We start from the raw sequence: 27,205 nt of genomic DNA, 5'->3' as shown, positions 1-27,205 counted from the left end.
TGCTGCCATCTGGTGTTAGCTGACATGAGCAACATAATAGTGAAATCTGCTTTAACTGCTGGACAACAACATAGATATTAATAGGAAACATGAAATAAAACGGGTAATTTAAAGGGGGATTCTGCCAGTTTTATACATACAGGTGATTTTATTAATCCTGGTATGTTTTATCAGGGTTTGGGGTGAGAAACTACTGGTTTTAACAGAAATCTGCTGTTACAAACTGGGGGTATTTACCAGGCAACGCTGCTGGTTGTATTATGGGAAAATGTAGGATCCAGTCCTTATAGAGCTTGCTGATTGACACATTGGACACTAAAAACACAGATATCTTGCAGCCTGCTGCATCCCTTGTAAATCCCCTAAAATTATTGAACACTACTAGATGTCTGGAGTACTGGAGTAGAAAATGTTTGTGCTAGTTTCACAGCTGTGTTCATATAAAAGCACGGATAACCTCCACAAAACTGTGACAGAATAATTGTAATTAACTGGGAAAAAACTAAAACAACATGTGCATCATGTTCAAGGAGAATCTTTAATGAAAATTCATGAGTGGTGCTACAAACGTGAATCTACAAATCAACAAAAACAATGTGGTTTGTGCTACTTTCTGTTCGAAAAAAGGACATAATCAGATTTAAGTGTTTCTATGTGTCTGTTGTTGATATGAATGGATTTCATATGATCAGCAGCTCTGCATTTTACTTTTTATCTTAAGGCCACTGGGAGAAATAACAAGGCCAGAGCGTGCGCACACACACACACACACACACACACACACAAGGATGTCCCAATAATTCCAATCAAATGTCTTTTCAGGACATGTTGCCACTGCGGGGGAAGCTACTTCACAAAACAATATATTTCAAAAAGAGTTACTGTCAAAATAACTGTGAAATAATTCTGAATATTTTAAATTAGTTTTGATTTGCAGCATGATCCATTGTCCTGGATCTATTATCTTTAAATTATTATTTCAATACAATGACTTGCAGGAAGCATCCTTATTAAACAACAAACTCCACCAAGATCTGCCAAGAATTTCAGCATTAGTTTGACGACAACATTTCTGTTTTCTCTCAAATGTCCACTGACATTTCTAGACTTCTACCAACTGCATTTGGTAAAGTAAAAAAAACTCAGATGCACAACATACGAGTACCACTCTAACTCACAAACAAAACTTTTTAAAGAATAATTATTACCTGGTGCACGGACATGTAGAAAAGGTCTGATGCTAGAGTCAGGAAGCAAGCTGCTGGACCAACATGATGCTGGAAGACAAACCCACAACTGGGACGTCTGAAACACAGCAGCTTGCAGTCATGAGAGAATTGTGAACTGGATCCACTGGCTTTCATTAAGCCTTGTGATCACCGAGTTTTCTCAGACGGTCCTCAGGCTGTACAGCCAACTCTTCGTGTCTTACAGCGAGGTTTCCTTGGACTCTGGTACAACTGGTTTGAAGGTCAAGATCTCTGTGAAGGTGTGACCTAAAGGAAGAAGCACAGCAGGATACTGATCAATAAACTGCTCAAATTGTCTTTGTCTTTTCCCGTTCGTCCTCCATCCTTTACTGGTCTCTTTTTTTTTTTTGGCTTCTTTGCACCACAATCAGTCGACCACAGTGCCTCTCCTTCATCCTTACGTTTCCACTGGCTCAGAGGCAGGTCCGTGTTGTCTAGCGAGTGGTCGTACAGTTGTGCTTCTGTCTCTTCCTCTGGTTCTCTGAACTCGGTGAAGTAAGGCAGCGTGAGAGCCTCTGCGGCGGTAACCCTGCTCTCCGGATCCAACAGTAACATGCGCTCCAGCACAGACACGGCTGAGGAAAGAGTGGAAACAGGAAATCAAATACCAGTTTGACTGTTTGATTGATCAAATTAAAAGGCTGAGCGCCTCTTACCTTGTGGATTAGCTGTGGAAAAGACTTTCTGAAGGTCTTTCTTTTCCACTTTTGGAAGACTTTTGATGTAGCTTTTGGCCTAAGAGAAAAATGAACAAACATAATGTGGCACAAATCATCATAACCATAACAGAACTGTGTGTTTGTGTGAGCTGGAACATTTCGAGGACTTGAAGGCACGACTGGGTGCTGCAACAAAATGAGGGAGTATGTGTTGTGTGATCTGAACTCACGTCCTCAGATTCTAGTTTTGATATAAATTCCTGAGTTGGTGTTCCTGTAATCTTCATGATCTCAGTCAGCTGATCTAGGTCTGAGGAACAGGAATCAAGGCTCAAATGTAATGAGTCACACATACGGGATAACAGTTTCGATCCTGCAAAAAAGCCTTTTAGCTATATGACTGTTAGTAAGATGTCAGCAGAAAACAGCCAGTGAGGTAAAAGGATACGGTCGCTGCCTTTAAAAAGAGGTTTTCCTTGTAGCATCTCTGCCATGATGCAGCCCACAGACCAAATGTCCACTGAGGAAGAAGCAGAAGACAAATTTCATTTCAGACCTTCTGATGCAAAGAATTATACAACTACAGGATGTTGGAGGCCAGTGATCAGCAGGCAAAAGACGGATGGATCACGAAACACTTGCAATATAGAGTAAGTTGTTAAGAGACCACCACCTAGTGGGTAATACTTATTATTACCATCTAAGTCAACTGATTTTTAGCACCACATCCTACCACTTAGACATTTCTGGGCTCATTTTATAGTCATGAGGTAGAGCTTCAGTGGAGTTTTTAGCTGCTGTCTGGTCACATCATTCACAATCAGACAGAAAAATCTGTCACAGAGGGAGGAATAATTTCTGCCTGTTGACTGTCGCTTCAATACGCCAAAATGTGCTGCAACCACAAGATATGTGCGAGAAAGCTTAAGATAAAGTAGCTAAGCAACAAGTCTCCGCCTGCCTGTTGTAAAGGTCATGCTGGGTTATGTAGTAAATCCTTAGCTAAAGCAGGAGTGAGCTGGAGGGCAAATAAGAGCTCTGAAACAACTAATTCATGCCAAGTCATAAAATAAGAAGAAGATTTGGTGCTAATGGGGAGCACTGAACATGACACATTAATGAAAGGTGACAGTAAGAGAGTGGCTTTTTTCCTGTAATTAGCTCTTCATTACCGGTCTGAGTGTAGTGCATCCAGCTCAGGATGACCTCTGGGGCTCTGTACCAGCGAGTCACCACGTACCCCGTCATCTCGCTGTCTGCCTGCCGCGCCAAACCAAAGTCCAAGATCTGACGGGACATGAAATCAAAACACAGTACGGTCAGACACAGCAGGAGAAACAGGTAATAAAACTTTAGGGACTTAGGGTCTTAAAATGAAGACACGTGATGGGCTGTGTGCGTCTGCACCTTGAGCTCACAGTCCTGGTTGACGGCGAGATTTCCTGGTTTCAGGTCCTGCAAAAACAGATATGAAAAGATGGGGAGGGTGTGGAGTTGTTCAGGAGAAACAAACTCCCTTTAGATAGCAATGTGATAACCTCCACATGCATGGTGGAAACATCAAACTTACCCTGTGGATTATACCAGCAGAATGAATATACTGTAAAAGAAGAATATAACGGGGATTTAATCTGCAGAACAATCAAGTAGTAGAGTAATAAACTGTCCACAATGTAAGATCCAAGTAGACCTCTCCACCTTAAGCCCTTTGAGCGTCTGATAAACCAAATACTGAATCTTTTCTTCTGAAAGCCTCTGCAGCTTCATCAGCTTCCCCAGGTCTGTCCCCATGAACGGCATCACCAGGTAACTTGAGGAGGAGGGAAACAGTATGAGTAGGATGCTTTCCATAAATTTGCCCAAAGGGTGTGTGCAGGTACAATATAAGTTAATACTGACCAGAAGCACCGAGCACACTTACAAGTCATGGAATATGTCCAGAGAGAGGTCAGCGGTAAACACATCTAACAGGCCGATCACCTGCAGCAGACAGACACATACACAGTGAATCACGCAGGTGGAGATGAGCTTTTGTTCTACTTTCATTTCTCTCTGTGGAAAATGAAAGACGTCAGCCCTGTAAACTTGCACTGATGTAAAGAGAAACAGTCCCGCAGCCGCGAAGGCCTGAGCCTCTTAGCTCTACGCTGAAAGCTGAGCCTCACATTTTCGTGTTTCATGTGTTTGAGGAGCCTCAGCTCCCTGTAGGCCCGCTTGGCGAAGAGCTCTGACTGGAAAGGCCTGTACAGCTTCTTGATGGCCACTTTGGTTCCAAATCTGCTGTCCACTGCAGAGCTGAGGGCAGAAATGCATCAGAGGGTGTGAGACAAAATATCTAGTATCTTCCTACAGAATATCAGCTGGTGTAAACATGACCAGTGTTAGGAAATAATAACCCTATGTAGGAACCTCCCTGTGATCACTGGAGGGAATAGGAAACATCTGATCTGAGGATGTAAATGAAGATTTATATATCTAATGTTGTGATCAGGACACACACACACACACACACACACACACACACACACACACACACACAGAGCCACCTCGCCTATCTCCTTCCCTCATCTGCCACCTCCAGCAGTGATCGGGCTGTATCAGACGGCTCCATCTCTGGTTTGTGTCTGACCACATTATTTTGGAGTTGAGGAGTTGCTCATGCCTTATTAAGACGCATTCAGTCAGTCAGCTCAGTTTGGTAGCCGCCCACAGAGTTAATCATTGATAACAAAGGGGCAGCATGTGGCGAGACGCACAAAGGTGCTTTGAAAAGCTGCTTTTTTCATTGTTGTACATCAGTAAACTTGGGCGAGCGCGCCCGCTTCGCCCCGAACCACCCGTGCGCCTTTCATAACTCAATAATCGTAGAGAAAGCCAAAGGTGGCGGGATGGTCGCGTTGAAGCAAAGGTGCCGGTGCAAGTGTCTATCATATAAGGAAGTGGAGCAGCATGTGTTGAGCTGAGCGCAGATACTTTTTCTTTTGTTCGGCCGTGGCACGGTGCGCCTGCCTGTATGCCACCATCTGTTCGGTCGCTTCCTTTGTTACCGAGCTCCACATGAAGCAGCACCGCGATCGGTGCTTCAGCTTCCGTCCAATTTCTCTTAAATCCACTTACCACACCGTCCCGTACGCCCCGGTCCCCACCTGCTTCAGATCCCGGTACCGCTCCGGTACGTCCCATGAGGTTTTGCTGACTTCTTGGCGGTAGTAGCCCGGTCTGACTCGTTTAGACATCCTATTTATTTTTTTAAAAGCCCAAATAAGAAGTCCAGGAGTGGTTATTTTTTTTAGTTGTTTTGTCTCTTCCGTCGCTACGCACCCATTGTCCCAGATCCCACCTATGCGCTCACCCTCGATCAGTGCGCAGCTTTACGTGTCAGCCGCTCAGGGCGCACCCTGAGGTCGCCAAAAGCCACTCCCGAGTCCTGCGGGAGTCCTGCAATTAAAGGTGAAACGGAGACTGGAATGTGAGTAATATGAGACTGGGCTGACAGCATGCCTTTGAAATACGGTGGTAGGTGCGCACAATTTGGATAAAAACTTTTAATAGTGCTCAGTGTGCTTCTCAGTGCCTTGTGCAGGAGTGGGGTTAGTAAATGTTTGAGACCTGTTGGGACACGAGTGTTACTGACGCCCCGGGGTGTACACACACACACACACACACACACAACTATGTGGTTAAACTGTTGTTTATGCGTCCAGGAAGCAGAGCAAGGAAACCATAGTGTTACTGTGTCAGTCTGTATCACATTTGTATTAATATGGCAAGCTGAAAAATTCTCCTGCATCAGTATTGAACACTCTAATAGCAACATCAATTAAAAAGGATCTGCAATGCAGGATTAAGGAGGTGAAGTTCAGTTCACTTCAGATGAAAAGGCAGAAATGTCAGGTATGAGCCTTTGGTACCAAATAAAACCCACACAACTTTTATTGACTCAGTTTATTAGGATAGATTAAGGCTAGAACTGAGGAAGCGCTCAACCATTTATTTCATATTAAGCAAAAATAAACATAATCTCTGAAACATAATCTCATTTCTGTCATTTTTCAGTGTTAAAGTTCAACTTTAACTGCTTCATTTTGACAACAAATCTGAAATAACTGATCCTGGTTCAAAGTTATGATCAGTGCTGAGGAACCACAGCTAAAACAAATCACATGCATGATGTGCAGTTCCCATTTTCTCCTTGCTCACCGCTATGCTCCGCTCCAGCTTCGCTTAAATATTTACTAAACAAATTAGGTGACATAAAAAGGTTAGTTATGTTTGTGGCTTTGTGCCTGAAAGGTGGAGCTATGTCAGTGGCAACAGGAAATGTTTTCTATCATAGGAGAATATATTGTGCGTGTTTTTCTACTGTGGCTTGTTAAATCCAGTGCGATCACTCACTTTCATCCGAATACATTCGCAAAAACATCATCTCTCTCTCTCACACACACACACACACACACTTATTTGGTATTCCTTGAGGTGACACCCCAGTCTTTTCAGAGTCAGACAGGTCACTGTAGGACTTGTTGTCTGAGTCGTCATTAATAGCCAGCCGAACACCAAGCAGACAGGGAACAAGATGAGAGGCTTCTTCGAAAAAAAAAAAACTCTGTTCCTGATGTGTTTTTCAGTTGCTGTTGTGTGCCAGATTTCTGCCACAAATTGCATTTTGCTTGTCTCCCCCCCCCCCCGCTTAATGCATCTTGCATTTAGAGACATCCACCTTAAAAAAATGCTACCATGGATTTATGGTTGACCTAGTCGACCTCCTCCAATTAAGTCGAGTCTGACGCCAAAGCACAAGTATATAACCCTGTTTGAAACAGAAATGTGGAGCTGTGGATGAAAATAATCACTTCAACGCTATGTCCCAGCACATTTCATATATGGTAAAAAGCCTTTTACCAGACATAGCAAGAGCAACCGTATTTGTAACCATATGCATTTGTGCAATCAAAGCCGATTCACTCCCTGCCTGCTTTGTATCGGCTGGGTAGAGCCTACAGGGTGTCGGGTATCCTGCTAACTTCCCTGATGCTGCCTGCCAAAATAATAGAGAGTTGTATTGTGACTGGAGGACTTAAAAAGGTGCAAAAAACTATGAACTAAAAGACCAATAAACTCTCTTATCATCTTAGGCAGGAAAATGCACGATCAAGGAAGTGATTACGAAGATCATGTGACACAGATTTCCTGGGCCCAAGATGGAGGCTTGCTATCATAGGGAACAGGATTTCTGGTGGTAGACGTAGAAGCCGCCCCTTGCTGTTGCTCCTCTCCTTCGTCCCTCTCACCCTGTCCGGCGGCCTCGCCTTCGCCGGCCCACATGGGGAGCTCCAGGCCTGGCTGCGAAGAGAAAGGCTTCTCCAGAACCTTGAGGACCCGCTGGACCTGCGGAGCACAGAGGAAGTGAGAGCAGGTGAACACCCCGAAAGTGAAACACTGAAGCGAGCACAGGGGGAAAGAGTGTAACTTAAAGTGCGTTCTAATCTTTATCTCGCTACTTTAAAAATCAGTGTAAAAAGATGTTTCCCGGCTGCATTTTAGTCATTTTACTGACTCAGATGCACAACAGGCCAAACTAAAACAAGGGTGTAGTAAAAGACACCAAAGTGCATGAAAATATGACATGTTCAAACAAGACGGCTGAAGCAGCACAGTGGATCCAAGCCCGACCTCAGAGAAGTCTCCATTCTCAGCCGCCTCAATTGCATTCTGGGCAATGTAGTTCCTGAGAATCACACGCGGGTTGGTGCCGTCCATCACCCTCACCCTCTCCTCCTGCAGGGCCTGCACATCGCTCTGGCCTTCCAGTTCCCGGGCCAGACGCTTCCTGTGGCAGTGATAACAAAAAACAGTTGGTCAGAGAGTTACAGTAATGGAGCAGCGTCAGACTCAACACCCCACTTCCTCCTCCTCTCTCTCGCGGTCTCCGTTATCAGTCACATTTCCACCCACCACCATCCATCCAAATATTTTTTTCCAGTCCATGCCGTTCCTCCCACCCTACACTCTTGTTTTACTGTTTCTTTCTAAATACTTCCCTCGGATATCTTTTCTCCCTCTATCTGCCCATTTGGTTTTTCCCCAAACCTCACCGATAGCGTGTGATCCATCGGGTCCACTCCTCCGCCTGTTTGGTTTTCAGCTCTTCCTGGCTGGTCTCCATCAGGTCTCTCAGCTTGCTGAGCTTGTCTAACTGCCTCGCAATTGTCATCCTGTCTGAGATCATCTGGAACAGCGCTGGGTTGCTCTGAGCCATAGAGATCAGCATTGCCAGCTCACTGTCAACACCAGACAGAGATCATAACAGTTGTAATCTTAATTGGCACGCTGGGAGAAGGCAGAGGACCAGCACTGCCAGTGCAGGAAATCCAGATTTTAGCCATTACTTTATGGGAATATCACGTAACAAGATGCTACGTCCTGTTCCGCTGATGTTTCCAGGCACATAATAAAGATTTATGCAGGAAATCAGATAACACTTTTCAATATGTTACTCTGATTATTTGAAATCAGGCTGGTGGTGATCACAGTGTTCCCTCTATGGCCTCCAAAATAAGACCACAAACAATTAGCAGCCTTCCACACAGCGTTGTCCACAACAGATTAGGACATTTTGTATTTTCATAGAGAGTATGTTTCATATATAGCGATTAGCTGGAGCATTTAGCAGCTAAAGAGCCAGATATTTCCATTAGGAGCTGGTGGAGCCCCAAAACAGAGCTAAAAGAGCCTTAAATATTGTACTTACACTCCCCCAGGAGCTCAACTCCAAATGAAGGCTTATGTTTGTTGTGTTTACCGAACCAAAATGAATTAATGTTGCACCTCGAACTGATGCACTTGTGATACAATTTGTGTCTTCTTTCTAATACAATGTACCTGTAGTTGTTGCTCAGAAATCTGGAGTGCCCAAACTTCGCCTTTATCATGTAGCACCTCCAGCAGGGCAAAACCCTCTTTCTCTGGCTGTATCCGCCATTTTATTCCCGACCCTTCACCTCGAAAACACTGGGTTTCATCTATGCTTCATTTCTGTATGACAACACATGGCGTGTTTGACAGTATGCAGCATGCTTGAATAGCTCACCGTGGATCCATAGTGGGTTTGTTTGCGGCCTTGAGCTCCTCTAAGGAGGCGCACTGCTCCAGCAGGAGGTCCGTGGCTTTCTTGACAAGGTCTTCGTCTCCCTCGCCGTCTCCGTCAGTGGGACAGGAAATCTGACTCAAGCTGCGGAAAGTGTTGGTGAAGTCGGCACCTGCGGAAGGATGACAGTTTTTATTACATGCATGGATTTTACTCTCAAACACTTTGCCTCTCTCTGTGCGCTCTCGTCACACTCTATTCCTTGGGGACATTCATAAGGGTCTCCCACTCCCGTCCCACCTGTGTTGTGCATGGTCTGCAGCAGCTCAGTGATCAGGATCTCGTCCTCGGGCTCGTCCTTCTTCAACAAGCCCAGCTTCTTCCTCATGTTCTCCAGGTAGAAGCCGTTATACAGATCCATGTATTCGTCCATAACAGCCTCAGTCCGGTCTGGTGGCAGCTCTGGAGCAAGAGCCTCCGCTAGCTTCACCAGGTTCCACCTGCAGATGGCTGGCTGGGCCTGGTAGGAGTATCGGCCCGAGTTGTCAGAGGCGTTGCAAATGAAATCTGGATCAAACCTAAGAGGGATGAGGAAAGGTGTTGGAGACTTCATACCCACAACAGGATGACTATTGGATCAACCACACCAACTGTGTCTGAGTCTGACCTGTCCATAAAGCCATATGGGCCGTAGTCCAGCGTGAGTCCCAGGATGCTCATGTTGTCGGTGTTCAGGACTCCATGGCAGAAACCCACACACTGCCACTGAGCCACGAGCCGGGCTGTACGGGTCATCACCTACAGACAAGAGACAGTAATTTAATAATAGCATTGTAATGTATTTTCCAAAAATATCTGAGTCTGGAAACAAGCCCTGGGGAGGACAGATGATGCGATCTCTTTCTAATAAGATGAAGAAAATGTCAAAAGTCTGTATCCAGGGTTTAATGTCGTGATAATATCTTAATCTCATACTGAGCAGAAGGCACGGTGACTCGGTACATGCAGCCACAGCAGCTTAACGGGATAAGAGGATCCAAATGTTCTTGGCTTTAAACTGCAACATCAGGCCTCGAATCGGCTACTTGCCTAAACCTTGGAAAACATTTTAGTCTCTCAATCATTGCTAAGGTGTCACTTGTGTTCTCTGACCTCTCTGAAGAAAGCCACGTTCCTCTCCACCCTATCTGGGTAATTCTGCTGGATCTCAGGATAAAACATCTCGATGACATAATCCATCATCTGACCTCTGATCTCATCACGTCCGTAGCTAGGACCCTGGCGGCCCGTGTGCTCGTCGGCCCGCTTGAAGATCTCAAAGGATCCAAACCTGCTCGGAGAGCACACAGCCAAGACGAACAACTCTTGTGAGTGCATCTCCTGAAGCTCAGACATCTGTGATCAGATGAAAGGGGGACCACACACACTCACCTGAGGAAGGTGGGAGCGATACGGACGACCACGGAGCATCTCTCATTGCGAGGGTTCCCGCTGTAGTACACGTCTCGTATGACCATGCTGTCAGAGGTCACTACGGAGCCCGCTCTGGTGGTGGGAACGCCCAGGAAGAACATCACCTCGCTGCACAGGAACTCTCTTATGCTTGAGCGCAGGACCTTACGGCCATCGGCTTGTCTGTGGAGGACAGAACAGACAGATCAGACATTTATACTGATAATCCAGATAGAGCCATGCTGGACAAACCACATCTCACATCACATCAGTGTGAAAGCTTAGCAAGACTCGTCTACCACCCTTTAAACTGACCTCCTCTTTTAGATGACCGGTGTGGCTTTAAAACACTACTTTATATAAAGAGTCGGCATTGAGTCCCACTCGTGTCTTCTACCCTAAATAAGTGAAATATAAGCTTTCTAACATTACACAAAGTGACGCACAGAAAGCAACGCCTTGTACCTGGAGTAAGGGGTCAGTCCAGCTCCTTTCACCTGGATCTCCCACCGGCCGCTCGGGTTTTCCAGCAGCAGCAGGGGATCTTGGCCGGGTGGCACCTTCACCTCCCCGAGGTAGCAGGCCGCCCCGTCGCCCAGCTGCCCGGCGAACTGGCCGAACTGGTGGCCGCAGTAGCAGTGCGCAGCGGGCTCGGATCCAGGCATGACTTTGGACCCGCTGAGATACTCCGGCCCGAGCGGGTCGTTCACGACCTCCTCTCCGTCGAGCCCCAGCAGAGCCAGGGCTTGGTGCGACACGGCCACGAACCGAGGCTTGGTCAGCGGCTGCGGCTGCGGCTTCACCCGGGAGAAACACGCTCCCTTCACCTGCCTCACCCCCGGCTCCTCGGACGGGTCCAGGGGGAGTTTCTTGAGGGCGACGTTGTCGAAGTCGAGCCGCTCCAGCGGGGAACGACTCACCGCCAGACCCATGTCGTCCATGCTGAGCGTCCCGAGGAGTCTGAACACGGTAACACCGGGGACAAAGATGCGCGACGGGATGAGCCGAGGTCTTAAATACGCCATCCACACAGGGCCATCTGTGTGCTCCTGCTCACTGGCGCAGTTACGAAGTGCTCACTAGTCATGCTTTCATAATCCTGCGAGTTACAGCGGATGTCACACTGTTTATTCCAGCACGCGTCACATTGTTATTCGTCCGACGGGAAACAAACAAAAAGGCGGAACTATTAAGGCCGAAACTCAAACAAAATGACAAACAATGGATAATAAGGTTGTCCTCATTGTTTGTTTAGCTCACCCTAAATATACACTTACATACACGATTTTAATAAAATAAAATGACTCCACTCGATAATCACTGAGTAATATAAAGCAAAAGGGTTAAAAAAGCAGCATGAGGCAAATGTAGTTTAACTTTACTTAAAATGATTTAATAATTCATTACAGAAGTTAGGATATAATGTTTGTTTTGTTAACAATAACAGTATCACACAAGGGTGTGGGGAAACAAGTCTGACGACAAATACAGGCATTCAGAACAGTTTTCTCTTGGCAATTCTCAAACATACAGTAGATTAAACCTTTGGACATGATGTGGGAGGGAGACACACAAGATGTTTAAATTTGACTGCATTTCTACTGCTGAGGGACTGAGAGGCATCACTACATCTGTTCTCCTTTTTTTTTTTTTTTTACAATATCTGTATCTCTAGTATTTACGCTAAACTGGAAGACAGGCTATCTGAGTTAGTTTAATGTGTGGATGACTTGCATATGATTTAGTTATGTTTGTAAAATGACATGACACTGCTTCATTTACTCGAGTCCCATATTATTCATTGGACCATTTCACAAATTAAGTACAGTCACTGAACTCCTTTCATACCTCATAAAATCACTTAAATCAAAAATGAGAATACCTGGAAAACTGATGTTGGTTTATGGCCTCGCGACGATGTAAATATCTGGTTCAGATTTTTTAGGACACCTCCCACAAGTTCCCGGGATGTCATGTGACCAATTGTTACACGTGCAATAGTAAGCTCTATGCTATGGATGTAGGTCATTGCCTCAGCAGAGGAGGCTGTCTGAGGGTCAAAGGCAGCAGTGATAGCAGTGTAAGGCTTTACCTCCCAACTCTGACCAGTGTTAGTTTCCTTCATAGTAATCTAAACAAGTCCATAACAGCATTTCCCCTGAAGGAAACTCCAGAGGAGTTTTAAACTTAATTTTGGGGAAACAACCCAATTTAATTTTTATCTTCTCAATCCCCATTCCCGTCTTACAATCAGACTGGCGAGTGATAATGCATATATCATAACAGTACCAACAGCTGGTGCGCTGAATGCCAGGTGTTCTCGAGTGAAGGTTTGTAGATGCATATTTTTTGTGTCAAGTATGAACCATTGCTCAGAGATGGAGCCAATACATGAGGGTGCCTCATACTGGAAGTACAATCAAATACACAAATTAAAACAGATTAACGCATCTCTCATCCTGAGGCACATTTAAGCCGGTCCTGTGTCAGGTCTCTGTTGAATGTCCGACTGGCCATAAAATAAAGGGGGGGCTATGCTAACACAAACTAGATGTTCTGTGTTTAGGGCAACTGTATTTATAAAATAGGCCCATTCTAATAACTATATAAAGACAGAATATTACAAACTTGCATTGACCATTTGGTTGCAGTATGTGTAAGATGCATATAGCACACATTGTTGCCATTCCATTTAGTTCACCAGTAGCCCTTACTGCTGCGATATGAGGCACTTGTCTGCTGATGTGGGCCGGACTGTGCACATGGGAAACAAGTCAATTTTGGATCATGCTAATACTGTACATGAGTTTTGATGAATATGCATTTCAAATAGATTTTTTTCAAAAATTGATGATGGTTAGCCTTCCAATTCCAACACTTTTCGACACTGACCTCACGCCCCCGAGGGTCACTCTATGCACCAACTATAAAATTGAAGGTTTTTATAGAGTTTCTAGACTACGTGTTTGTAATTTGTTTATTAGAATTTCAAGTGACTTGAAATTTCTTTTCCCTTCCATTAGCTGTATGTACCGTATAAAACTCTAGCAGTCTCTTATAAAGTGCTGGATTTGAAATGGGCTATTGAGCCAAAAACGCTGGAAAGAATAAGAAGACAGCGTTAGAAAAGTGTGCCTCTCTGGAAAAAATGGCTCAGTCGTATCAGGGCAGGTGACTGGAGATGATTCAGATGATTCTTGTCAAATAAAAACTGTGTGTTAAAGTCATTTGTAGGAATGGTGGGGGGGAAAATGTAAATATATTGAAAAGGAATTATTGGCATTTGTAAACCATACAAAATGCAGGATTTGCACAAAATATGAAAGAAAACAAAGGGTACTGTCATGGTTTCTTTGGCAGTACAGCCCTGCTGTGTCTACAGGGGCATAAATACGAGCTGGGAGGCTCTACACCCCCTGAGGTCCTCGTTAGTCCATGTCGTGGGCTGGTGAAACCTTTCCTCCAGCCTCACCTCCTGTTTTTAAGGCCATTGGTGATAGATGCATTGTTCTGATAGATCAAAGGTCATGTCACTGATGGCTCCGAACAGACCAGTGGGGTCAAGCTGGGGGTGGCCGCACAGTCTCCAGTAAAGATTGGACTGCAGGTAAAGACAGCAGAGCTCTACCTAAACTCCCTCCAGCACGGTAGCAGGCGTAACCCAGCATTCCCATCATGACGCCCTTGATGACTGTGCGCAACGCCCAGCCAAAACGTGAGGGAGGCGCAACACTGAGGAAGAGACAGACAGACACATTGAGCAGCTATGCACAGTTACAGTAGGTTTCCATTACTAATAAACAGTCAAAACAAGATGGACATACCTCATGATTTCATTAATGTTGAGCTGCTTCTCCCAGTTTCTTTCTATGCCGGGGACATGACCCATCCCTACCACTCCAACCACCACAGCAGGCACTTCTACAACAGAGCAGAAAATGTTCTGTTACTTGACGAAAATCTACAACTACATATTCTTTATACTCCTGAGGAAGTCGTTACTTCAAAAACATTTTTAAAAATCAAGCATCCAATACCTAGGGACAGATTTCACTATAAATGAATGCAAACAAGCCCTGAATGTCTGGATTCTCCCCCTTTTGACAATATATTGATTATCCAGAACAATATGATTCACAAAGCATGAAATCCTGTGGCCGCACCATGTTTTTAAGCTAAGGAAAACAGTGGAAAAAATGTCCCACTGTTGCTGTAAGATACAATCAAAAGGTCACACTTTTTATGTTCCATTAACAGTCTCTGTGGCATTCAGATCACATTGTAATTGCTGGTGGATTAACGACGCAATAACTCAGTAACAAATTCAGTGATAAATTTACAAGGACAATAAAATTCATTCCATTTAATGTTCATTTCTAATGAGCAATTTATATGTGAAACAGCAATGCATGGACAAAACAGTGTTTTATAAGTGAATGACAATATATGCATGTATCGATCATATCTATAAACTCATACTGAGCATACTGAACAGTGTAATACTCACTCTGGGCATTGGGGGGGGCCTCCACACAGCGTGTAGCCTGGCGGAGAGTGTGTGTGAGGTAGATGTCTCTTTCAGCCACGATGGTCTGGTGGAGAGCAGGAAACTCGCCGATCATCTCCGACATGGTCTGCTCCAGCAGGTCCTTCTGTTTGCACTTTTCTACGTCCTCTTTACTAAAACATGACACACAATCCAACACAGTCCCCGGTGGTCACGTAGGAAGGAGAAGACGTTGGTTGTTTTGTGTTCACTCAGTATTTTAGTTATGACAGTAAAGAAAGAGGAACAAACAGTACAAATGTAACTTGACTTTCAAAAACATACTTTCAAGCCTTAGCTGCCGTTTTAAGGCTCAACCTAAGAGATGTTGGAAGATAGACACACAATCGCTTTATGCAGAATGCCTCCTGCCATATCTCAGACACCGGCAGATTAAAAAAATTGGCAGAGCATGTACTCTGGAAAATATGCGTGGGTGCACATTTCCTAGCTCTAAGCAGAACACTCTATACTGTATACTGTAGCTGCACTTCAGCAAAAAACTGCGTAAAGCTTAACGTTTGCTACTGCTACCACAATTACCCCAAATTTCACAACTCTTTAATATGTAGCATTTACATTTAAACTGTAATTTTGTTCATCATTTCCATAAAACGGAAACCTCTGAAGAGAGAACATTAAACATGTTCTGAACCCATTCTTTTCTAATCCATGTGATGGCCACAGTACTCCATCCATTCAAAAAACATTTCCCACTGGACACCCTCCCTATGCACACACAGCTTTCCCTGAAAATTTCACAACATCCACATTTATGGGTAAGTTGAGTAAGAATGTACAGGATCCCCGGACCAGGACATGTCAGTCACGTAGATGACCTCGTGCAAGATACAGAGCATCATCATTCTTGTCTAATAGAAGAGACTGAGAGAGACAATCACACAACAGTATTATTTGCCAAAAGTGACCAAGGTGAGCTTATACCTGATAGGGTCTGACAGAAAGCAAAGACCCCATGCCAGACGGGCCTTTTGCCACAGACTGAGAGCAGCAATGGCCCTCTTGAACGTAACAGGGATGGGCCTGTCCCCAAGGTGAAATTTACAGAATGGCACCCGTCCAGCCTGTGTGTATAGGAAAAAAAATTATTAAAGAGAAAATAAAACAAATGCAAAACATTTATTACTGCCCACCTTGTTTTACTAGTGCGTGTTTTACCTCTTTGAAGGCCTCCCTAAACTCTCCTCCAGGAGCCATGCCCAGTTGCTCTGTGATGTGAGCTGAAACTTTGAGCAGGAGAATCTGCATCAGGCCAGACATCAGCCCATTCTGGAAAACACAGAGGGCAGAAATGAGCATTCACAAAACACAGAAATGCGTTTAGCAGCCATTCTTTGAGTGCACAACAGACTAAAAGCTCTTAACTGGCACTTAATCCTGTTTGTGCATCAGAGATATTTGTTTCTCCATTAACAATGAGTGCATTCTGCAATCCCCTTCACTGTTTCTCTCCATCACAGGATAAGAGCTGTTTCAAAATCCAAAACAACATCATTATTGCCTCATTCAGATCAGACAGCACTTTCACTGCCTTTGTTTGACTTTATCCCTTCCTACATCTTTCTCTGTCTTTCCCCTCCTTTCTCCATTTTATCTCCTCATGCAGTTTTTCACACTACCCCCATTGTTGATTCCCATCATACTGAAAGTCTGACCTGTTTGATGGCCTGCTGAACCTTATCCAGGTTGATGTCTTTGGCCTCCCTCAGCAGCGTATTTTCGTCCATCTTCAGCATAGAGACCCTGTACTGGCACAGCTCCACCACCACCACGTCTGGCTGCACAGCGCGGATTGTCTGTGTGAGGGAAAGAGCAGTGAGTACGGAAGATAAAAGACAGAGGCAGACTAAGAACATAAGAGGGTAAGAGAGAGACAAAAGGCAAACTCCTCTCGCACAGCTCATACAAACAAACAAACAAAAAAAAAAATCACTATGGAAAAGAAAAAAGAAGACATGATTATGCTTGGCAAAAGAGGAATGCCAACCTAATTACAGCATTTACAGGCGGGCCAAGTAATCATCACTTCAAGGTGCTACTCTAGAGCATTTCTCCACATTTGCAGAATTGCTCTATTATTTCACTGACAATTCACAGCATATCACATTTTAAAAAGGGTGTAAGTGACATTGTGTACTGCAGAAATTCTCATCAGCTCACCGTGGCCACATCCATTTTGCTGCTGTCACTGAAATGGGCAGTGCCCACCAGGTACAGGAGGCTGCCATCAGGGGCCGTAAGACAGGTCACCGTCTCTGGGAGCTCAGGGGACGACTGGCGGCGCTGGGCTCGCAGCTGCCAAAGCAGCTCCATTGCTTCGCCATCCGCTAGACAGGAACAAGAGAGACGGTTATAAAACGATCAGTACAAGAAGAAAACTATACCATCTGATGTTTCACTATCTTTACTAGGATATATTAAAAGAAGGATAAATAATTTTCCAGCAATTTTGCAATTACGTTCCAGTCCTTTTCACAGTGATATAAGCTTCACACCTGAAGAATGCCTGCTACTAGTGGAGAAGATTTACAGTTATAGCTGTTTGGGATTTTACAAACAAGTCTACAGACTACATGTACACCAGAAAAAACGTTTGGTATACAACAGACTTTTTCACACATAAAATTTCAAAAAACGTCTGCGGATGTTAGTGAGGGCACAGAAAACCATTTACATCAGGAAAAACTGCACTCTTGGTTGCTTCAGGAAGTTGCACTATGGTATGGGCCCCTTTCTTGTATGAAGCATAGAACCTGTAAGACTTTCATTATTGTGCCATGCAGATTTACTATCTAAATTAGAGGTGACAATGAAAAGGCTGTTGCAATGACCTGTAAGGCTGATAAACTTTCTAGTCTCAGACATTTTACTAACATTTTGCGTAACACAGCCAGTGACATGGCAAATCGAGTGTAAGAAAAAAGAGGTATTACACAATCTTTCTGATGAAATACAGCATACACACTGTGCTCAAAGGGGAAAAAAACACAGCTTACAGAGTCCTGGAGGTAGAAAAGGCAGTTCCTCTTCTGAGGGATCCTCTGATGGGCCGACTGACTCATCCTGTGAAGCATGAAAACAACAAACAATAAGTTGCACAGCAGGCATGTTTACAGCAATGCAAGATTAAGAGATTATTCCTGTTGAAATATTGCCAGTTGGAGAAAGACGGGCTGACTGCAAGTAATAAGGTAAACTGCTCAAGGCAAATCAAAATTACAATGGTTGAAAAAACAACTCAAAAAAAGTACAGAAGAACATATGACAGCACTTCACTAAAAAAAAAAAAAAAACAAAGCTGCAAAGATGTGTCCCTTTACTCCAGTGTGAGTCACAAATATCTCGTCTCTGACACAAAAATACAAACATGTAAGATTTACAAACCTCTGAATTGTTGTCTTGGTCCATGTTTGAAGCACTGCAAGCCGGGCAGAGAGCTACACACATGTCGGGGAGAAGACACAGGTTACCTCTGGGCGGTGAGACGTTCACTGACAGCTACATACGGTGCAGCGTTACTGACTGCTGACGCTGCTTTAAGTAGAACCGGCGCCGGGTGCTGAGTTGTTTAAAAGCAGCCAACAGGTAAAAACACTGTACCGTTAACGGGAAAAGTGGTGACTTAAAATGATTTATGAGTATAACTGTAGGAGGCAACCTTATCTGCGACGAGGCCATCACTGCGACTTCAGGTTAGCAATACAAGAAGCTGGAACGGCTAAACAAGAGGTGGCTGGCCGGTGGCAGGTTTACAAACTAGCTAAGGTTACCTCCAAATACGGGACTGCTAAATATTTAGTGTTTACCGAGAGCTCGTCGGTTTGGCTAGCTTACCACAGCTAACTCAAGCTAACACATGCTAACAAGTCTAGTACGAATTTCGTCAAATAATATAAGTTGAAATTGAATACTTATAAAACAAACGCCGCCATTATCAAGTAGAAGATATTTGGTAATATACAGAGTAGTTGTCCAAAAGTAAATGTGCATAACTTACTTAGTAAGCCAGCCCTGTATGTCAGTGTGCTCCTCGCCTGTACAGCAGTACAGTGCTCGGCTGGAACTGACAGCCGCAGTGCATTCTGGTACATGTAGTCATTCAGTGTCTGCACATTTATTTGGAAAGAAAATGTGTTTATTTTTTTTCTCCCATCATTACATTTCACACAGTACAACCAAAGTTGTCTTTGCTTCACATTTCCACAAGCATTGAGACGGACTGAGATTTACCTCCGCTGACTGTCTCAATGTGAAACTCTACACATAAAATCAGTTATAAGTAGAGCAGTGTTACAACATAGCCTATAACATGCTCTCTGACACACTCGTGCTACAAGTGTTAAAGTGCTTTTGAATGCATTTAGTGTGCTTGAGTAGTCTGACATGGGGGTTTTGAGCCGACCTGTGTCACGACAATGAGAAGGATCGTTTGCTATTTCCAACAAAAGTTAAAGAAGCTGAAGTGGGAAATAGCTCTGTTCCATCACAAGACTTAAAGTGTGTGTTTAATGAATGCCCCGGAAGAAAAGATGAGCTTAGTATGTGCAGGTCTACCTTTACTGTAGACAGGCCCCTGACAACAGCACTAATGTCTTCTACAGTAGATGTCATATTGTGCAAGTCAGTGCAGACAGTTCCTTTATTGAAGTTCCTGTAATCATGAATGCAGCTTCAAAAAATATGAATGTAGAGGTTGGTAGGCACCCATCCCCCCCTGTCCACTCACTGGTTCCCTGTGAAAAAGTGCTAACATACCTTATAAGCTTGGTTGCACTACAAATAACAGACCAACTATTCTAACTATTCATTCCTTCATAGAGGATGTTAGCACAATGTGAAACTGGGCAGAACTACTGAAAGAAGTTTAGATTGTGTCGGAGACAGCGTATGATGATCAAAAGCTCAGTCATCATGTAACAAACCTTCCAATGAGGAAGGATTTAACATCTACTCAATACTTCACATTACAGCACTCCCACAAGAAGCCAGCAGAACACAAAAGTCAGATACTTTTACCAGCGAGTCCAGCTCCATTCATCACATCGGAGCTGCTACTAAAGACACCCACATCACTGCCTTTTTTTCTCTACTTGTCTGATAGCTATCAGACAAGTCTGACAGCTTCTCTGAGCAATAATGTACCGTACTTACACATCACCTCACAATGCCACACTTCCATTGCAGAGTCTGTTATCTTGCTGTTCCTTTGTATAATACGCCAATTTACCTATTATTAATGACGTGCAACTACAGTCGAGTCAAGATCTGCTATACATTCCTAATCAATGGTGAAATGGCAATGATAAAGCCATGAAACGTGTGTTATATTTTAAACACCTCACAAACACTGAGTCATATACAGTGTCTATACATGTATAGCGTTGTGTAAAATATGTTGCTGTAAGCGCATACATTATTGCCACAAATATATTGTGATCTTTTGCATATTAATTGTGCAGATCTCAACTGTATTGCGTGAGCTACCTTTCTACTCGGCTATTGGGATAAAGGGACAAAGCGTTTATCTTATGTGTTTAAAATACATTTTGTTTGAAGCCATAATGCACATATGCATCTTTAAGGTGTCTGGCCTTTTTTTTTTTTTTTTTAAGAAAGCTCACTCATCTGTCATTGCCGTTCATCTGTTCATTAGGCCTTTTCCATATACCTGTTTGACCCTGCACTGTAGCACCCTGTTGAATTATATCACTGCTGGTTTCATTGGAGGGTGTTCAGCTGTACACAGTCATCCTGAGACATGAATGTGACATCAGTTCCTACAGTAATACTCTGGTCAACATTATTAAATACCCAAACGTTTGTCTCATCCTCTCCGAATCATTTTCCCATCTAAAAGTTGAGTCATTTGGCTTGTAAGACTACCAGACTTCTATGTCACTTTCTCACTTCCCAGTTTCCGCTCATCAGTCATCCCAGTCCACATCACAGAGGTGTGCACGTTCATTTAAAGAGTCGAGGTGGCTGTTGATACGAGGTGATTGACATGGTGGTGCGCAGAGTGTAGTGTCGGGAAGAGTGATCTCAGTTCTCGGCGTTCACTTCAACATTCCCCAGCTGCGATGAGCTCCCCCGGTCGCTCTGCCAGTCTGTCTCTTCGGTTTTCTTCATCTTCTTCTTCCTCAAAGAGAGTGTGATGCATACTCAGCAGCTGGTGTGTAGGTGCTCTGGTCAGGGGGGGTGGCTCGGGGTTTTCCGTCTGGGTGAGAGGCTCCCTCGGAGGAGGAGAGGACTTGGGGCTGAGGGGGTCCTCGCTGGAGGGAGGGTTGGGGCTCACGCCATTTACGTAAGTAGTGGTGGGCAGGGTGACTGTAGAAAAGGCAGCGTTGGTCGATTCTGGAGAGCACACCTTCGTTTCTGGGGGAAAAAACGGACAGGGTAGAGGAGGAGAGGAGAAAGCCTCATTCTTAAATGAATCAGTACAGGCAGTGTGCCCCTTTCTAAAAGCTTCAAAGGTCAGCAATAATTGCACGGGGAGACTCTGAGGATGTTGTCTAACAAGCTGGAGCTCACTTTCAGCTGTAACTGAAAGCTACTGCTCTATTTTATTGTGTTTCTTTCCCAAAACAGAGCAAGTTTTAATTGGAACGTGCTCAACCTTTGCATGCTAAGACTGACTGGCCATCATGGAAGGCATCTATTAAGCAAGTGGAAGTCATAAATAATCATTCCCACTCTTTGGACTAAGCTGTTTTTGCACATATATGCAAGGTACAGCTGGATGAGACGGGATGCTGGATTTGCCCGTTAGCTAACACTGGTAAAAGCTGGTTCAAGTGAAATGTGATAAATCCTGCCCTGAAGTGAAGGAGAGGTCAGGCTTACCTGTAATTGCACCAGAGACATGAACAACAGTGTGTGTGCCTTCAAGGTACACTGTATCTATGTTGTGCTCTGAGGGTAGCGGTGCTGTGATTGTGGCCTCCACCTTGGGCTTGCGAATGGTCAGCATATACGGGTGGACGTCCAGAGAGAAGTTGCGAGCGTGCTTTTTCTCCATCACACTCAGATCTACGATTGAAAATGAAAAATCTGACTTATAAGGAGGAAGGGCATTACTGCAAAAAGTCAAGCTTCAACCTACTGTTTGTCTGGCCTCCTGGAACAAGCTTTAAACACATCTCACTGTATAATATCACTAACTTTGTGTAAAACCAAACAATAAGCTGAAAGATGCCTAAAAGTTCCATAAAACTAAGGGGAACTGCAGAGTTGGGTGACAATCCTCTACGTTTGTCACTTTCCACATAGTCATTTGTTCTATTTTTAATAGAAGACTATTGATCAGAGCAGATTTAGATGAAAGATTGCTTCCTCAACAAATCACTGACTTACCTTTTGAATGTACATGATTCCAGCTTACCTTTTGTTGCAGGATGTTGTGTGCTCTTGCTGTCCAGGAGAGGTGCAATGAAGCTGTCTGCCACAGTCTTTCGTCTGAGTGGTTTGGGCTTTTCAGGCTTGGTGTTATTTTCCAGACGTGTCAGGGTGAGGGGTTCCTTCCAGAAAACACAAAAATACATAATTAAATCATAGCGTAAACTACAGTTTGGCTAGCCAAAGGCAACAAACAAACTCGTACTGAAGTGCTCTACATAATTTGGAAGTCCTAAATGAGGATCACTTCTGCAGAGAGAGAGGCTCTTATCAAGAGCTGACTCAGTTCCTGTTGTTATACACTGCTGTGCTCCAGTGAACAGAACTCTGTTTCCAGAGGAGAGTAGGTAGATTTATTCCCGCTGCTGTCATTAATGCTGAATGATCGATCACTGAATTTCAACTAGAGACATGGAAATAGTTCTCACCCGGCAGGCTTACCTTGAATGGCTGAGGAAGAGGATTTGAGGACGGGATCCATTTCATTTTCTTGCGAGGCCGTTTGATGACCAGCGGCTCCCCGGCCATCTCTCCCACTCCGAGATCTGACGGGTCCATATTGGGATCAAGTGTCTGTATCCCAGAGTCCCTCACAGTGGGTGTAGCGTCATGGTTGGACTGTGCAAGCGCGGCCAACAGCTGCCTGACCACATTGTCGTACATGAGATCACTCTCATTGGTGATGAAGTCCAGCCGGTTGAGCGACTTGATGTGGTCCCTGTTCTCATTGCAGAACATGGCCAGGATGTTGATGTCGCAGAACTGAGACTTCTGCCAGCGACGTCGCGTTTTAATGCCGACTTTATGCAGTTTGTCAAATACAAAGTTGGACTTGCGCACCACAAACAAGTGCAACAAATTGATCAGGATGATGAGGTTCATGGTGCAGAGCAGAGCAATGTCCACCGCTGCCATGATGCGCTGCAGCTGCACGGCAGGCAGCTTACAGTTGACTCTGAGCCTCAGCTCCACGTAGCTGCTAATGTCTGGGGGCTCGCCCAGCGCACAGGTGAACTCGTTCTGTCTTTGGCGGGCATAGTAGGCGCTCAGGTAGGAAATGGGGATGGAACTCAGGCAGATAATTGCCAGGTGGCGTCCCAGGTAAAGCTTAGCCAGAAAGTTACTTTGGCCTCGTCTCTCCAAATACTTCTCAAATAGATTCTGCTCGGGGCTTTTTTCCTTCTCTGCATTCTCTATGATCTCCCTCCTCTCACGCTCAGTTATGCCAGGCCCTTTGGACTGGATCTGCTTCTCAATCTTAGGGGCTCGGCCCTCAGCGGCTCGATGATAGCAGTTATCAATCTCTTGAAGCAGGAAATTGAGCTCTGAAGTGAGCCGCGTAGAGGCCAGAAACTCCCAGCCCAAAGCAGGAATGTACATGATTCCAGCAAAGGCCAACAAGGCGTAGGGCAGAAACTTGTGTTCAAATAGCGACGGCCAAAGGTGAGACTCCACTCCAGGTAAAGCATCCCGCAGCTCTGTCCAGCAGTAGCCTCTTGCATACAGTGCCTGGTCTCTGGTGAAGTTGTGTGGTGTGTAACAGTATATTGACTCCTCTGAGGAAAGAAAGAACCAAACATTACTTGAACGAGTTAGATGATTATATTTCCTCATATTACTCATCACTACTATCAGCTATAAGAGTCTGCTCTCACATTTTATTGGCAAGACAATGAGGCAATGGCTGGCAATGTTAAAAACTCAGTGTGAGGGGTCAGAGAAACAGGCAGTTTAAAATAAACCCAGTTCAACAATCTTATCTAAAAACTGCACAGTAAACATACCTGAAATATCTGTGGTAATCAGCCATTGTTCTATAGAACCGCATGTGCACACGACTACACTGACTGTGAGTCAACATCGAACCATTCAGTCGCTCTGTATTTCTATCAAAAACTGTTAGAAAAAGCCTTTTATGTTGCTGGGAATAAAGACAATATGTGCAATGGCTTTACTGTGTTCCAGTCACAGGGGGCAGGATGCGGTCATCCTGCTGAGTCATCTAAAACCTGTTTGGCAGTGCCCTAAATATCATTCTAAAACACACCAGCGAGGGAATACTGAAGAAGTTGTCTAAACCACCCACGTCTTTCTGCTGCTAAAGTTAAACACTCAGTCCCAGATGGTTAATGCCGCTATGCAGAGAGCCTGACTCAGCAGTGAACTAATGTCTCTCCCATCCGTCGCTTCCACTCTGCTTTCGAACCAAACACCTTCCTCTTCCCCCTCCTATCTCCACTCATTCTCCTGCCTTTCTTGCCTTTTTTCTCTGTCTGCTCCTCCAATGCACTTGCCAATACTCCTTTTACCGCCTTAACCCAATCCCCAACTTAGACCTCCCCTGATCACTGTCTATCACAGAGGACACAAAAGCACTGCATAGCTAACCCAAAATAAACTGGGTGAAACTCATTTGGATTCCTTAACATTCTTGTGGTGAGACTTTGGGTGTATCTGTGAGGTTTTGTCGCTATAAAAGAAAAAAAAAAGCACTGTGTGTGTACATTCAAGACCATGTCTGCTGTAATGTGATATGAGTGGTGACTGGTGCTGTTGTAACTCAGACACCCTAGGTTTACTGTGGCAGCGAACCTCCTCTAGTGGCAGAAGTCTCACCTGCAAAGTTCCTTGTGAAGACGAGGGTGACCAGCAGGATGGGGATGATGACCGTCCCTATAGTAACAACACGGTCAAAGGGCAGCTCCAGTTTGAGCTGCACCATGAGGCTGGCCAGTGCCCCGCCCTTCTCATCCTGAGAGGAGCCGGGCAGGATGAGCTCCTTCAGCTTCTCACCGGCAAGCAGAGCCGTGGCCATGTCTAAGTTCTGATCGAGGATGTTCTGCATCCGGAAACAAAAGGGGCACACACTACGACCACCGATCCCTCTGGCCTGTAGTCCAGACACTCCCTGCTGTAGTTAAAAACTCTTCAACACAGTGTGATACACTCGCACAAAGGCACACACACACAGAAATGTGTGGCCAACCTCAGCCCCTGTCACCATGAGTGGGAAAGAAGCGGGTCATGCTGTCTGGTCTGTGTCCTTCAGAGCTTTTTTTTTTTTTTTTACAGTTTCCCTCAGCTCCTCTCTTTTAGAGGAACAAACATAACGTTCAGAAGTGCACTCCTCGCTCGTTCTGCTCTGTGTGCAACCCTGTGTTCTGCCCCATCTCCACAGTGCCTGGCCTCAGTCCACACACTCTGTGTGGCAGGTTGAGGAATGAGCTGAGTTTAGGAGGCGCCCTTGCGATCCCAAGGGAGAGTGATTGCTGGCTGAAGCGTTGTTACAGTAGCTACGGTCAGGAGAAGCTCTGATCAGTTTTTACCTGAAAGACAGATTAGCGAGTTAGTATGTGCATTTGTATAGAGATACAGTCAGGTTCAAGATGCCATTTCTGTTCTATAGATCACGAGTGCAACCATCCTTCAAACAGCCATAGTGTAAATTTGTATTGTCTTACACCCTCCTTAGGAAAGCTCTCTGTCCGCATCCATCGTCCTCTGTAATGCCGCCATGTAGCTGAGGACGACTAATGCTCATGCTCTGAGCAGTGGAGTGTGTGAGCGTGGTTACATCTGACATTTGCTCTTGATCGAACAAGGACACTAAAGGGCAGATTTATTTTCTGGGGTGTGTACTAAGCCAAAATTGATGAAGAACTGAATCAGTGATTTTGACAAGTGTTGAAGTGTTGCATTTGTCTTGAAAAAATTAACAACCTCATCTTTGCGGACCCTGAATTGCTCCCTGGCCCTCTCTCCGGACTCCTGGTGGTCATTATCGCTGTGGAACAGGATGTTCACACCGGGTAGTCAGGTGAAGTCAGACACTTGTCAGTGGGATGTCTTGTCTTGTCTGTGTCTGAGTGCGTGCACGCACGAGTGTTTGAGCGAGTGAGTGTGCACGTACGTACACACCCATGAACAAGCATGTACTTGTACAGTAATTGTGCAGGGTGAAATGGTCGAATGCTGCACGCTCATTTGAAGGTTATGTGAATGTCCTTCGAGGGGAGCGTGAATACATCACCCCTTCCCATCAACAATTCTTACCCTCTCCTTCTTCTCCCTCCCCACCATGCCCTCCTCTCACATTCTTCTCATTATGCAAAAACACAGCTCATCTATAAAGTCCTTAAAGGCTGGGCCCTCTATTCCAGGGTTGGAAAGTACACTTAATATCTGAGGGAGTGGAACCTTGAGACTGCGGGGGACAATTAACGCACCATTGTCTGCTTCGTAGCACTCTCACCTGCATGGTGAGAAAGATCATAAGGAGAGGATTTCTTTGAAATAATATCACAGAACATTATTCAAGGCTGCATATGTTCATTCTGACATCATGCGAGAGAACAAGATGTCCCCATGTAGGGCAGCGTAACGTACAGTACAGATTTTTCTCTGCTCCGTCCACATCACTGCCTGGTGACAATCAGGGTAACTTTAAACACTGTCTCAAGTAATGGGGGGGAGATAAACTTTGCATAATTTAAACTTAAAGGGGCAGGATCACATTTTCGCCGCTCAGTTAGAGGCTGCTCTGCTGTCTGTGAGCCACTGGCACTGCTCCAGTCCAGCAGATAATGCCCTTCAGTTGGACGAAGCTACCAGTGTTTAGAGAGGGAATCCCACATTGTTTGGCTACTACAGCATCCCGCTTGGCTACGACGAGTACAGCTGGCTACAAAGAGAAGGGACCAGGCTGAGGGAGAGGAGCCCCATTCATCCATTATGAATTAGATGATGGCTGAAGAGGGAAGAACTTTCAGCGCGTATAGATCTGACACTTGTTCTC

The 27,205-nt window shown here is 44.8% G+C and overlaps 4 protein-coding genes across 4 annotated transcripts; all 4 read right to left on the bottom strand.

The window, feature by feature from the left end:
• Positions 1–525: 525 nt before the first annotated feature.
• Positions 526–5,266, bottom strand: mapk12a (mitogen-activated protein kinase 12a). Its single transcript, XM_070831273.1, has 12 exons — positions 5,027–5,266; positions 4,075–4,204; positions 3,831–3,889; positions 3,608–3,719; positions 3,480–3,509; positions 3,317–3,364; positions 3,082–3,196; positions 2,358–2,429; positions 2,140–2,219; positions 1,907–1,985; positions 1,652–1,825; positions 526–1,496 (listed from the first exon to the last, which is right to left on the bottom strand). The coding sequence occupies exons 1-12, from the start codon at positions 5,143–5,145 to the stop codon at positions 1,429–1,431; spliced, it is 1,086 nt and encodes a 361-aa protein (XP_070687374.1). The 5' UTR covers positions 5,146–5,266; the 3' UTR covers positions 526–1,428.
• A 620-nt stretch (positions 5,267–5,886) lies between these two features.
• Positions 5,887–11,546, bottom strand: selenoo1 (selenoprotein O1). The gene is made up of 9 exons (XM_070831272.1): positions 10,914–11,546; positions 10,428–10,631; positions 10,149–10,326; positions 9,664–9,794; positions 9,297–9,574; positions 9,000–9,168; positions 8,005–8,190; positions 7,583–7,739; positions 5,887–7,297 (listed from the first exon to the last, which is right to left on the bottom strand). The coding sequence occupies exons 1-9, from the start codon at positions 11,471–11,473 to the stop codon at positions 7,073–7,075; spliced, it is 2,088 nt and encodes a 695-aa protein (XP_070687373.1). The 5' UTR covers positions 11,474–11,546; the 3' UTR covers positions 5,887–7,072.
• A 273-nt stretch (positions 11,547–11,819) lies between these two features.
• On the bottom strand, positions 11,820–19,073 carry trabd (TraB domain containing). The gene is made up of 10 exons (XM_070831262.1): positions 19,013–19,073; positions 18,400–18,452; positions 18,012–18,078; positions 17,176–17,342; positions 16,671–16,811; positions 16,174–16,284; positions 15,940–16,079; positions 14,956–15,128; positions 14,273–14,369; positions 11,820–14,180 (listed from the first exon to the last, which is right to left on the bottom strand). The coding sequence occupies exons 2-10, from the start codon at positions 18,421–18,423 to the stop codon at positions 14,009–14,011; spliced, it is 1,092 nt and encodes a 363-aa protein (XP_070687363.1). The 5' UTR covers positions 18,424–18,452; positions 19,013–19,073; the 3' UTR covers positions 11,820–14,008.
• A 2,003-nt stretch (positions 19,074–21,076) lies between these two features.
• Positions 21,077–25,690, bottom strand: panx2 (pannexin 2). The gene is made up of 6 exons (XM_070831425.1): positions 25,609–25,690; positions 25,027–25,249; positions 22,852–23,966; positions 22,397–22,532; positions 21,859–22,044; positions 21,077–21,390 (listed from the first exon to the last, which is right to left on the bottom strand). The coding sequence occupies exons 2-6, from the start codon at positions 25,223–25,225 to the stop codon at positions 21,077–21,079; spliced, it is 1,950 nt and encodes a 649-aa protein (XP_070687526.1). The 5' UTR covers positions 25,226–25,249; positions 25,609–25,690.
• Positions 25,691–27,205: the final 1,515 nt, after the last annotated feature.

This window comes from Pempheris klunzingeri, chromosome 5 (genome assembly GCF_042242105.1).
Source record: "Pempheris klunzingeri isolate RE-2024b chromosome 5, fPemKlu1.hap1, whole genome shotgun sequence".
Classification (NCBI taxonomy): domain Eukaryota; kingdom Metazoa; phylum Chordata; class Actinopteri; order Acropomatiformes; family Pempheridae; genus Pempheris; species Pempheris klunzingeri.
This window is presented reverse-complemented; position numbering and strand designations above follow the sequence as displayed.